The 12,929-nt window shown below is 45.4% G+C and overlaps 1 protein-coding gene across 4 annotated transcripts in view; it reads right to left on the reverse strand.

The window, feature by feature from the left end:
* LOC124046388 (uncharacterized protein KIAA1522 homolog) overlaps nt 1–12,929 on the reverse strand; it is a 33,774-nt gene that overhangs the window by 1,230 nt on the left and 19,615 nt on the right. For 3 of the 4 annotated variants that reach the window (XM_046366711.1, XM_046366713.1, XM_046366712.1), the window contains exons 3-7: nt 4,609–4,746; nt 4,447–4,490; nt 4,158–4,308; nt 3,904–4,005; nt 73–3,738 (exon numbers count right to left, since the gene is read on the reverse strand). In XM_046366711.1, the coding sequence (XP_046222667.1) occupies nt 92–3,738; nt 3,904–4,005; nt 4,158–4,308; nt 4,447–4,490; nt 4,609–4,746 (4,082 nt within the window). In that variant the 3' untranslated portion in view covers nt 73–91. The remainder of the gene's footprint in view (nt 1–72; nt 3,739–3,903; nt 4,006–4,157; nt 4,309–4,446; nt 4,491–4,608; nt 4,747–12,929) is intronic. The other variant, XM_046366715.1, reaches the window with a different exon arrangement.

Consider the following 12,929-nt stretch of genomic DNA (forward strand, 5'->3'; position numbering starts at 1 on the left):
AAGCAGTGCAAATGGACAATAGCTGTAACAAATTAGGCAAGTATGGTTGTGTCACAATCACAGATCCCTTACCCTCAGTGCTGTCTGCTGGCTATGCTTCCTGACCCGCAGTTTGCACATGCTCAGTCTCCACACTGGGCTCTGTCTCTTTGACCTTAGGCTTGGGTTTCCTTGACACAGGTGGAGGCAACTTGACCATCACCTTCTGTGTTTCTATGGACTTGGCTGGATTGGACATAGATGAAAGCTCAGCTATCAGGTTCTTTGTGAGATTGGCCTGGGCCTCAGGGGATGAGGGGGTCTCTATGACAATCTTCTTTGTGCTCTTGGCAAAGATGAAACTGGCGGTGGAGGAGGGAGACTTAAGACTTGTTGGAGAGTGCAGACTGAGACGAGAGGGAGGCCCCTCTTTACTTCTGGATGCTGTCCTCAAGCGGATGGCCTCCTGCATCCTCATGGAGGGGGTGGTGGCTGAGGCAGGTGGTGACTTCCTCGTAGGAGAGGTGACAATGGATGACTTTAAGGGTAAATTAAGTATGCTGGGCTGGGGCTTGGCTGGGGCTTCAGCTAAGGCTGTGGCTACCTCTAGGGCCTCAGCTGGGACTGTGGCTGGAGGCGTTTCTGAAGCTGCCTCTGGGGTTGTTTCTGGAGTTGTGGCTCCTTCTGGAGCTGAGGCTGTGGCTACCTCTGAGGCTGAGGTTGCCTCTGGGAATGTGGCAGGCTCTGGGTCTGCCTGTGGGGTGTCCTCTGTGGCTGGGGCTACCTCTGGGGGTTGGGCTATGGGAGATTGTGAGATAACAGTCGTAGTTGGGGATGTGACAGTAGGAGGGGGAGCTGTCATGAACAGAGACCTTCGAATAGGCTTCTGGGGAGCCTCACCGTTACTGGGTTTTTTGGCCCTCAAAGTGACTCCTGTCCAGTCCTGTCCCTGGTCCTTTTCCTGATCCTGATCACCATTATTGACAGACCTCAGCTTGACCGTCTGCAGAAGGGTGGGGGTTACCACGGGAGTGGAGCTCTCCTCTGGGGGAGTGGGAGAGAAAGAGCTCTTGCTGAGGGACTTCTCTTGGTTCTGTCCCTCTGTGGTCACTGGACTGTGCTGCTGTATGTTTTCCAGTGGAGGTGGAATACTTTGGGGAGGTGGAGGGATGTAGGAGGGAGGACCAAATTTAGCTTTTGGTGGAGGTGGGGCTTCTTGGGGAGGTGGAGGTGGGATACCCTGGGGTGGAGGTGGGATTCCCTGTAGTACAGATGAAACAGGGGGCACAAGTTCTGTCATAACTACCCTTGGTGGTGGGGGAATGGGCAGGTCAAGCTCATTGCCAAGGGTGGCCAAGTCCATGGGAGAAGGCGGAGGGGGCCAGGAGGATTCCCCAGTGGTGGAGACTAGTGGGGGCTCTGGAGCAGGCATAGAGTCTGAGGGGGCCACAGGTGGGGTCTGTTTGGAAGGGGGAAGGGGAGGATAGTGTGCTGGGGGAGGAGACGGAGATGGGGAGATGTGTGCTAGAGCAGGGCTTATCAAAGACGTATCCATTTTAGGTTGGAATTCAGTCTTTTTGGCTGCAACAGGAGTAGTAGTCTGTATTTCTGTCTTTACTTTTCCTAGGCCCTTTACTGGAGCTACTGCGGCGTTCACTGATTTTACATTTACCAAATTACTTGTCTGGACCTTCTCTAGTTTACCTATCAACTGATTTACAATGACCCTCTCTGGTTCAACCACCAACTGACTTCCCTGCACCTTCTCTTCAACCACCAACTGACTTCCCTGCACCTTCTCTTCAACCACCAACTGACTTCCCTGCACCTTCTCTTCAACCACCAACTGGCTTCCCTGCACCTTCTCTTCAACCACCAACTGGCTTCCCTGCACCTTCTCTTCAACCACCAACTGACTTCCCTGCACCTTCTCTTCAACTCCCAACTGACTTCCTTGGACCCTCTCTTCAACCTTCTGTGCTACTTCACTCTCCTGACCTTTTCCTGACTCAAACGTATGTGCTGCTGGATTACTTGTCTCCACAATGGAAGACAGTACCCTTTCCTGGTCTGCTGGACCTGTCTGCTCTTTAGCTCGAGGCTCAGTGACCCCCTCCAGCACACCTCCTGCCTCATCTCTCCTCTCAGGTGAAACGTTCTTAACATAACCCTCTCTTGATGTGGAAGGCGACTGCCTCTGCTGTCGTCGATCCTTTGGGTTCTTTCGCACCACCGTATCCGTGTTGTTGGGGGTCGGGTGACCTAGTAGTAGCGCAAAGGTGCGCTTGTTGTGTGCCCATACCTCCGGGGGAGGAGGAGAGGGGGCAGACACCTTGGGTGGGGGCGGGATGTTGAACGGCTCCCTGAGTGACATGACTGAAGGTGAGGGAGTTACAGTGTCGACTGGCTCAGGCGTCTTGCTGCTGTCAGAGGCCTGGGGCTGAATGACAAGTGATGGGGCTGAAGCTGCCGGCGATGGTGCCATTGGGAAGATGATTGCTCGGATGCCTCTTTTTTTCCCTGGAGATGGGTTAAGGGTCTGTTTGGAAGGAAGGGTGGGCGTGCCACCGTGGCTGGAGTAGCCGCTGGAGGGAGAGACATTCTTCAGGCCATTTTCCTGGGGGGTCTGTTTCTGGGGAGAGGAGCCTGTGGAGCCTGGCTGATCGTTCCTCACCTTCTCCCTGGCTGCCTGCTGTGGGGTGTTGAAGGGGCTGGCTGTCACAGAGCCTGAAGACTCATCCAGAGAGCTGGTGTCTGCTGTGTAGCCAGGGCTACTGTTGTTACTTTCCCCAGCACTGAAAACCTTAACCTCCCCTCCCTGGAATGGGCTGCTTTGGGGAGGGGCAGTAACCATGCTGTTAATCAGGTCTTGCGAGTGCCTCTTCATGTTGTCCTTGTGTAGGGAGTAGGAGCGGCTGGGTGGGGCCGGTGCCCTCTTGGACTTCATCACAGACATGCTCCGGGTGAAGGGCCCGTTCTGTTTGCCATCATCCCCTCTGGCTTTCCCTTTGCCGTTGGTGGCGGAGGTCCTGGAGGCCTTACTGACAGAGGAGTGGATACTCTTGCTGTCCAGGGTTGTCTCCCTGGATGAACCCTCCCCATCCCCCCCCTGTGAGCCCCCCTGTCTGGTGGTGCTGTTGGAGGAGATTGTGGAAGAGTCAGACACCAGGGTCTCAGAGGACTGAGAGTGGCTCCATCCAGAGCTGTCAGAGAAGTGTGGTGGGTTGTAGCGGGAGGCGGAGGACATGGTAGAGGCGCGGGAGGAGGCGCGGGAGGAGGCAGGGCTGGCCAGCAGCAGGCTGCTCTTACTGACAGTACGAACACTGCTCCGACTACGGTTCCGGGTGATCTCCACCACGTCTATGGAGGGTAGCAGCACAGCATTTGGGATGATCTTAGACATGTAGGTGGCCTGGGGGGACATGGACATGACAGGGCTGGGGTGCAGCTGAAGCAGGCTAGAGGTTGTGGTCATCCAAGGGACAGCCAGGGACTTGGGCCGATTCAGGTCGGACAGCTGGGGGCCCATGTGCTGGAGGAGAGCCAGGTCGTCCCTGTGTCCGGCCCGGGAGGGGACCTTCTGGATCTGGTCCTCACAGACAGGCTGCAGGCCTTCTATGGACTGGAGGTACTTCCTCACCCCCTCCTGGGAACCAGCCAGGTGAGGCCCATCGATGGTGGAGAAGTCCAGACTCTCACCGTTAGGGAGCCCACCCTCATCTATAACCTGACGACCTGCCCATGAGGCTCTGTCCAACCCTTAAGTGAGGAACAGAACAAATCAGGATAGGTTCATATACAGCTACACAAGCCAATAGAAAAGTATGTGCTTGTGTTAAGGGTGCAATTATCCACAGGCATCTTCACAATGGCCTATACTGACACATTTCAATCCACTTAAAGCATAAATAATGAGTAGCATACCCAGTTCCCTCTGGACGTGATGTGGTATCCCCATAACTGTGGTTCTCCGGTGTCTCCTCCTGGCCTTGGCCTTCTCTGGCTTCAGGGGCCTGAAGGTTGATGCTGGGGAAGGAAACAAAAAGCAGGAGAGAAATATTAGGTCAAAATTACCAACAGGCACTTTCACTCCATACAATCAAACAATCACTGGTTGGACAAGGTGTTACAGTGGTTCCAGTATGAATCATTCTCTGGCTATGGTCATGTCAGGTTACCTTGGCGGGTCAGTCCTGACCGTGAGGACCGTGTGGAGACAGTGGAGCGTGTTGAGACCTGTGACGCTGTGTCTGCTATGGTGCTGTCTGACAGATAGCCTCTCCTCTCACTGTCACTCTCAGTGTCGTCTGGCAGCCGGGTCACTGTCGACTATAGGAATCCCAGAAAGTTCAACAGTAAACCATTAGTATACGCTTAATTATAGCAGGTTTGGTGTGAACTTGTAACAGGATAATGTTTAGTGATTTGATGTAGCACCGTGATTAAAATGTAGAATGGGAAACTTACTGTGACGCTTTGGTCATCCTGGTAATCCACCCAATTATTGGTTTCTGAAATAAAGGTAAACATTTTTCAAAAAGAGCAGCCACATTAAATGTACTTAATTAGTTAATCTAATCAGGGGTAGGTGATTGAGTTGGCGTCAGTATTTGGAGGGATTTTCAGTACCTTCCTGCTGCTGCAGTTTGAGTCCCTCTAGGGCCTCAGTGTGCAGGTCCTCCAGGTACTTAGGCCGGCTGCCTTCGATGAACACATTCTCCTGGAAGTGTGGAGGGACGCGAGTCCCATCCTCATGCTTTGGGACTGCTGGGAGGAGAGAGAATGTGAGTGGATATACATACATACTGTGTATGTCTATGCATGCATTTTCATTACAGCGTGTGTAAATAAATGCACAATATCAATGATAAGACATTGTATCAAAATGATTGGATATTAATTATATTCACAAAGGTTGAATGTGAACATTCAATCCTGTCCAAAACAATCTTTATATAACTCACTATACAATGGCTGCTATGTGCAATAAAGACAATGCAACAACCCAAGAGAATGGGTAATTGTCCTCAACATTTAAATGGTATTCATCAACTACTTTAGCCACAAGTCCCAACAGGCTTCATTGAGATAATCAGCCAGTATATTCCACAAACATTCCAACTCTCATATAATTCAGAGAAGCAGTGTCATAGGGTTATCATGAGAACAGTAGTAGTACTCATTCCAGAACAGCAGTCCTGACTAGAGGTCGACCGATTACGATTATTGGAGGACCAAAAAAAGCCGATACCGATTAAATCAGACTATTTTTTTATTTTATTTGTAATAAAGACCATTACAACAATACTGAATGAACACTTATTTTAACTTAATATAAGACATCAATAAAATCAATTAAGCCTCAAATAAATTAAACATGTTCAATTTGGTTTAAATAATGCAAAAACAAAGTGTTGGAGAAGAAAGTGAAAGTGCAATATGTACCATGTAAGAAAGCTAACGTTTAAATTCCTTGATAAGAACATATGAAAACTGGTGGTTCCTTTAAACATGAGTCTTCAACATTCCCAGGTAAGAAGCTTTAGGTTGTAGTTATTATAGGAATTATAGGACTATTTCTCTAGTCCAAATACCATTGTATTGCATATACCTTTGCTATTGGATGTTCTTATAGGCACTTTAGTATTGCCAGTGTAACAGTATAGTTTGTCCCTCTCTTCGCGCCTACCGGGGCTCGAACCAGGAACACATCGACAACAGCCACCCTCCAAGCAGCGTTACCCATGCAGAACAAGGGGAACAACTACTCCAAGTCTCAGAGCGAGTGACGTTTGAAACGCTATTAGCGCGCACCCCGCTAACTAGCTAGCCATTTCACATCGGTTACACCAGCCTAATCTCGGGAGTCTATCGACTTGAAGTCATAAACAGCGTAATGCTTGAAGCATTGTGAAGAGCTGCTGGCAAAACGCACAAAATTGCTGTTCGAATGAATGCTTACGAGCCTGCTGGTGCCTATCATCGCTCAGTCAGACTGCTCTATCAAATCATAGACTTAATTATAACATAACACACAGAAATACGAGCCTTGGGTCATTTAATATGGTAGAATCTGGAAACTATCATCGAGAACAAGACATTTATTCTTTCAGTGAAATACCAAACTGTTCCGTATTTTATCTAACGGGTGGCATCCATAAGTCTAAATATTCCTGTTACATTGCACAACCTTCAATGTTATGTCATAATTATGTACAATTCTGGCAAATTAGTTCGCAACGAGCCAGGCGGACCAAACTGTTGCATATACCCTGACTCTACGTGCAATGAACGCAAGAGAAGTGACAATTTCACCTGGTTAATATTGCCTGCTAACCTAAATATGCAGGTTTAAAAATATATACTTCTGTGTACTGATTTTAAGAAAGGCATTGGTGTTTATGGTTAGGTAAAGTCGTCCAACTAAGGTGCTTTTTTCGCAAATGCGCTTTTGTTAAATCATCCCCCGTTTGGCAAAGTTGGCTGTCTTTGTTAGGAAGAAATAGTCTTCACACAGTTCGCAACGAGCCAGGCGGCCCAAACTGCTGCATATACCCTGACTCTGTTGCAAGAGAATTGACAAATAAATTCATGTTAGCAGGCAATATTAACGAAATATGCAGGTTTAAAAATATATAGTTGTGTATTGATTTTAAGAAAGGCATTGATGTTTATGGTTAAGTACACGTTGGAGCAAGTCCTTTTTCGCGAATGCGCACCGCATCGATTATATGCAATGCAGGACATGCTAGATAAACTAGTAATATCATCAACAATGTGTAGTTATAACTAGTGATTATGATTGATTGTTTTTTATAAGATAAGTTTAATGCTAGCTAGCAACTTACCATGGCTTCTTACTGCATTCGCGTAACAGGCAGGCTCCTCGTGGAGTGCAATGTAATCAGGTGGTTAGAGTGTTGGACTAGTTAACTGTAAGGTTGCGAGATTGAATCCCCAAGCTGACAAGGTAAAAATCTGTCGTTCTGCCCCTGAACAGGGCAGTTAACCCACCGTTCCTAGGCCGTCATTGAAAATAAGAATGTGTTCTTAACTGACTTGCCTAGTTAAATAAAGGTGTAAAAAAATAAATATATATATATTTTTTTAAATCGGCCAAATCGCTGTCCAAAAATACCGATTGTTATGAAAACTTGAAATCGGCCCTAATTAAAATCGGCCATTCCAATTAAATCGGGCGACCTCTAGTCCTGGCATCTAGGATCAGCGAGATAATGTTAAGTGCAGGGCAGCTGTGGCCACGTGCTAAGCCATCATCTTTAGTTAAACAAAGCTGCTTTAAAATGTAGCCACGTCCTGTACATGCTCTGTTGGGCTAGGAGGACCATGCTGGAATTAGTCCGTTCTACCATGTGCTCTCAATGATCACTGCTATAACCATCGCCATCTCTTTATTTCTCTGGAAATATACCGTTGACCACATTTACCATATCCTCCTAATAATAACAAGTTCACACAAACTGTCAATTCAGTCAGAATGATTGATGAATTAAGTGTTTTGCAGAAACAGTGACAGTATCCCAGCAAAGTAAGGAAATACAAGCTCTCAGTGATAGACATTCAACAAAATAACATCAGAAGAGATGAAATAGAATGGTCCATTAGAGCAATGCCTCTGTATCACACCAACAGCTAACAGTTAACACATTTCATGACTACAGGTATGAACTAGTCGCCTTTACAGTCTTACTCATATCAATTGAACCAGTTAACCACCCTTCCCTTATCCCCTAGAAATGACCTAGAAAAGGTTTTATGGCCAACACTTGCTTGGCCATAAAACTTCAAGAAGGGAATTCAAGGTATGTATCATAAATAAAACCGTCTGAGAATATCCAGGACTTCAGTCCATTGCTTTAGCCTAAACTGTAACTCACCTTTCCTGTTAGGCACTGCCAGACAGTAAACATTCAGAGTCAAAAGCACCACCATAGCTTCTGAGATACCATGGTAATATAAACCCCAAAATGTATAAAAACAGATCTTATCCTTCGAAAGTAAACAGGAGTCCAAAACTATCCCAGTGAGTTTGTTTTTCCAGAGTTTAATTTTGTTTTAGGGTAGATCATCATCCGATACAGACAAAATAATTCAGTGGATCCAGATAGAAGATATCGCCCCTGTTTTTGTTATTACCACCCAGATCTAGTGGTTCCATCACTAGACAACGCAAACTCACACTAATCCCAGGAACCTAATTCTACCCATCCCTCGAATAAGCACCCCCTTCCTTATGTCCCTGAGCGACTGATCCCCACTGCTCTCAGTTTGTGGACATGCTGACCCTGGATTGGTCAGAGCGTTGTATGACACTGACCATGCTGGTGGGATCAGACACAATCGCTCAAACACACAAAGGGAAATAGTGGTTAGACAGTCTAAGCTCTCATCTGCTTGAAGCAACCATTTAATCATACTGACTAGCTACTGTGCCATTTCTGACAACTAATGTGGTTTAACAGAGGAGATCTATAGGAATCCTTGAAGAACAAGTTCCTCGTGAAGTCAGATTCTCACCACACACATTCCCCACAAGGTGGAGTAAAGGAGCTAGACAGCATGAAGGTTTCAGTATTCAAACAAGATAGATCCTGTTGGGAGAGAATGTTCTTAACACTTATGCCTTACACAATATAATAATGTTACACAATGAAATCATGTTCCCCAATTACTTTTATCTACCAACACAGTCAATGGGCTCTCACTGGACTAAAATAATCAACTGAATGCATAATTCCCTGTGATTTACTGCTGATACAAATGTTGTGGAGAGGCTAGTATCTCTTATTACTTCACATCCCTTTAGCAAATCTACAATTGACATTCCTTATTCACACGAGGGGTATGTCTGAAAATGTGTTCTACTGTGATGCACAAACCTCAATCTGCACCTGGGAAAGTGGTAGATTTACTTCCTGATGCAGTAAGCAAACATTGCAATGTTATTGTCATGCTCAGTAGCTATAACTCTTTACATCAGTGCTACAGGTAACTCACCAGGATGAATGGTACCTTCTTACGAAATACGACTCACGTGGGCCATCAATGGCTTTTTTATTTAACATGACATTGTTATTCATAGATAAGAGACCTTTGTAGGTAGGGACAACAGGTACAGGAGGGGAAAATAGGAAATGTAGGTGCAGCCAAAATGACAAATAGATTTAAAGATGAAAGATTTAAAGATGAATACAACAGTCAGATATAGACAATAGTGTGTGTGTGTGTGTGTGTGTGTGTGTGTGTGCGGGGGGGGTCATGTCATCTGTACTTATTTGAGCCTATTATAATTATGTTCATATTAATAACAGTAATACCCCACTTGAGTCTAATAGAACATCAGCAGGATTTATGGGGGGGGATTGAAATCATGTGAGCCCCAAAACTAATTGCGGTGACGATACCCAATCTAATATGCATGATTCCCAATAGATTAATGCCGTGACAAAGATCAGTTTACAGTCTCAATAAAAAACATACGATTTTAGACTTTGTGATATTATTGTACATTTGACACATACTGAGCATTTAGCCATGTGCCATTACATTACAGTCACATCAGTAATTGATAATACAGACTATTGGTATATTGTTATTAACTGACTTGCCTAGTTAAATAAGGGTAAAAAAGAAATGACAGACTTCATTTAGTGAGCACACCAATGTTATTATAGTTGTGATTTTCTATGAGTTTTTATTTGTTATTATTTTTTGTTTAGTTTCAGTTCATTTTCAGACTTGATTTACTTGTTTTTATTCAGTTTCAGTTAGAAATGTTTTTATCTATTTCGTTTTTATATTATTTAGTTTCAGTTTTAGTGTCAGGGACAGAAAGTGGGCTTATGCGTGGGAGGCTAGGAGCCATGTATATGTTGTAGGACTATAGCAGGGGTACTCCAGTTCTCTTTGAGATGGTTCAGTGGCAAAGGTCCAGATGGATATTGTCATTTATCGGCGTAGTAACAAACCCCCACCTCGCAACCCCAAACTGTTAAAAGCCTTCTTCAGCCAAGTAGGCACGGGTGGGGAGTGCCCGGGCCAGCCAAGTAGGCACGGGTGGGGAGTGCCCGGGCCAACCAACTAGGGAGCCAGGCCCACACAATCAGATTAAGCAACAACAAGAAAATGACATTTCTATTTTTATCTAAACACCCTCAGAGCAAGCAGTGCACTGGAATGACATTCAGATGAACTGGAATGAAATTCACTCAATGGATGGGTGGCCAAAAATAACTAACTGAAAGCCACACCCCTAATCAGCCACAAATATGACCACACTGAGGATATGTCATTGCTTCTACGGCTACACAGTGCATTCGGAAAGTATTCAGACCACACGACTTCTTCCACATTTTTGTTACAGCCTTATTATAGAATTGATTAAATTGTTTTTTTTTTTTTTTTACCATCAATCTACTCGCAATAACCCATAATGACAAAGTAAAAATAGGTTACAACCTCAAGTCTTCTTGGGTATGACACTACAAGCTTGGCACACCTGTATTTGGGGCGTTTCTTCCATTCTTCTCTGCAGATCCACTCAAGCTCTGTCAGGTTGTATGGGGAGAGTCGCTGCACAGCAATTTTCAGGTCTCTCCGGAGATGTTCGATTGGGTTCAAGTCAGGGCTCTGGCTGGGCCAGTCAAGGACACTCCTGCGTTGTCTTGGCTGTGTGCTAAGGGTCGTTGTCCTGTTGGAAGGTGAACCTTCGCCCCAGTGAGGTCCTGAGCGCTCTGGAGCAGATTTTCTTCAAGGATCTCTGTACTTAGCTCCGTTCAGCTTTCCCTCGATCCCGACTAGTCTCCCAGTTCCTGCCGCTAAAAAACATCCCCACAGCATGATGCTGCCACCACCATGCTTCACAGTAGGGATGGTGCCAAGTTTCCTCCAGGTGTGATGCTTGGCATTCAGGCAAAATAGTTCAATAGTGGTTTCATCAGTTCAGAGAATCCTATTTCTCATTGTCTAAAATTCTTTTGGTGCCTTTTGGCAAACTCAAGCGGGCTTCCATGAGTCTTTTACTGAAGAGTGGCATCTGTCTGGCCACTACCATAAAGGTATGATTTGTGGAGTGCTGCAGAGATGGTTGTCCTTCTGGAAGGATCGTTAACCTCCACATAGGAACTCTGGAGCTCTGTCAGAGTGTCCATCAGGTTTTTGGTCACCTCCCTGACCAAGGCCCTTGCTCAGTTTGGCCGGGTGGCCAGCTCTAAGAGGAGTCTTGGTAGTTCTAAATTTCTTCCATTTAAGACTGATGGAGGCCACTGTGTTCTTGGGGACCATCAATGCTGCAGAAATGTTTCATTACCCTTCTCCAGATCTGTGCCTCGACACAATCCTTTCCTGGAGCTCTACGGACAATTCCTTCAACCTCATGGCTTGGTTTCTGCTCTGACATGAACTGTCAACTATGGGACCTTATATAGACAGTTGTGTGTCTTTCCAAATCATGTCCAATCAATTGAATTTACCACAGGTGGACTATTTTGTTTCCTCAAATGTTAAATTAAGGCTGTAACGTAACAAAATTTGGAAAAGGGGAAGGGGTTTGAATACTTTCCAAATGCACTGTATAGTGTACTTACAAATCCTGCCTCGTTCCAGTCCATTTCACCTTCAGACACTACAGATCAGAACGATCCCTCAAGTTTAAACATGTCTGTACACACGCATGCACAGCATACACATTAAACTTCACTCAAACGCGTGTAACCCGCGCACGTACACACAGAATTAGCAGCCAAGCACAGTAAACATGTAATAATCACAGTAATTACACCAATTAAGGTCAGAAGTCGTGTGTACAGAGTACTTCCCTGTGGTTCTCTAATTAAAAACACTTAAAAAGGTCAGGAGTGACAGAACCTTCTGTATCCCACTTTCCTGACAGGCAGCACCACAGCAAGGGTTTAGCTAGTGATAAGCTCTGGATAAAATCCCATTAAAAAGAATGGAGAATGAAAGAGACTGTGAAACATGCAGAGTCAGACCTGCTAGGGCACGCACACTTCAGGAAGGCAGAGCTCTGGTAGGCCCCTACTGACAGGCAGGTCACACTACATTAAGAGCTTAAAATCTAAATTACTAGACCAGCAGGGAGAATTTTCCAGGCAGTAGACACTATGCCCTCAAAGACAAGTGTTAGGATATCTAGAAATCATGGAAGCCTATGGCAAGCTGTTCTGTAAAGAACGTCTGGCTTTTGGAGAACTCTTCATATTAGCTATATTTTTTTTAAAAAGCACAATTGTTTCTGTATTGAAGGTCTATTGATGTTATTACGTACAGTATATTACCTGTTCTTTTGGAAAATGGTGTGGAGCTCTAGTTTGGGAGCATATAAAACCAGCAAAAACTGATTTGAGACCACTGCTCCACCATGCACAACGCCTGCAGAAGGCAGCAAGCTCAGTACGGTACCATGGGCGTAGCAGCATAAGCACAGTGGGTGTGCTAGGTGGATTCCACTGTGCAGGTCTCACTCTGTGTGCACATGTACATGCTGCTTATCACTACCTCAGTCTTTGAGAGGGCATGAAAAGAACATGATGTTCTGGGAGGGGAAAACTATTACCAGTTTAACCACCTTGACTTTAAGCTACCATTTTGTCAAAGCGGGACTGACATGATCAAAAGCTGCAGGGTTCCATTCATCTAGCATGCCATGAAATCATGTATAAAGATACTGTCATCCAAAAAGATACAATACTCATTTATCACTCAACCTCTGTCATGCATTCATCATCATCTTTTGTGGGCTGGCAGAGTTTCAAATGCTTTTCCTGCCATGACAATAGTCTGGAGGGTGGGAGTAATTTACATTACAATAAATGCTATGTAACGGTTGCTGAACGCCATGAGGCTTGACCAGGTAATTTACATTTACATTTTACATTTAAGTCATTTAGCAGACGCTCTTATCCAGAGCG

The sequence above is a fragment of the Oncorhynchus gorbuscha genome, linkage group LG10 (assembly GCF_021184085.1).
Source record: "Oncorhynchus gorbuscha isolate QuinsamMale2020 ecotype Even-year linkage group LG10, OgorEven_v1.0, whole genome shotgun sequence".
NCBI classification, from domain to species: domain Eukaryota; kingdom Metazoa; phylum Chordata; class Actinopteri; order Salmoniformes; family Salmonidae; genus Oncorhynchus; species Oncorhynchus gorbuscha.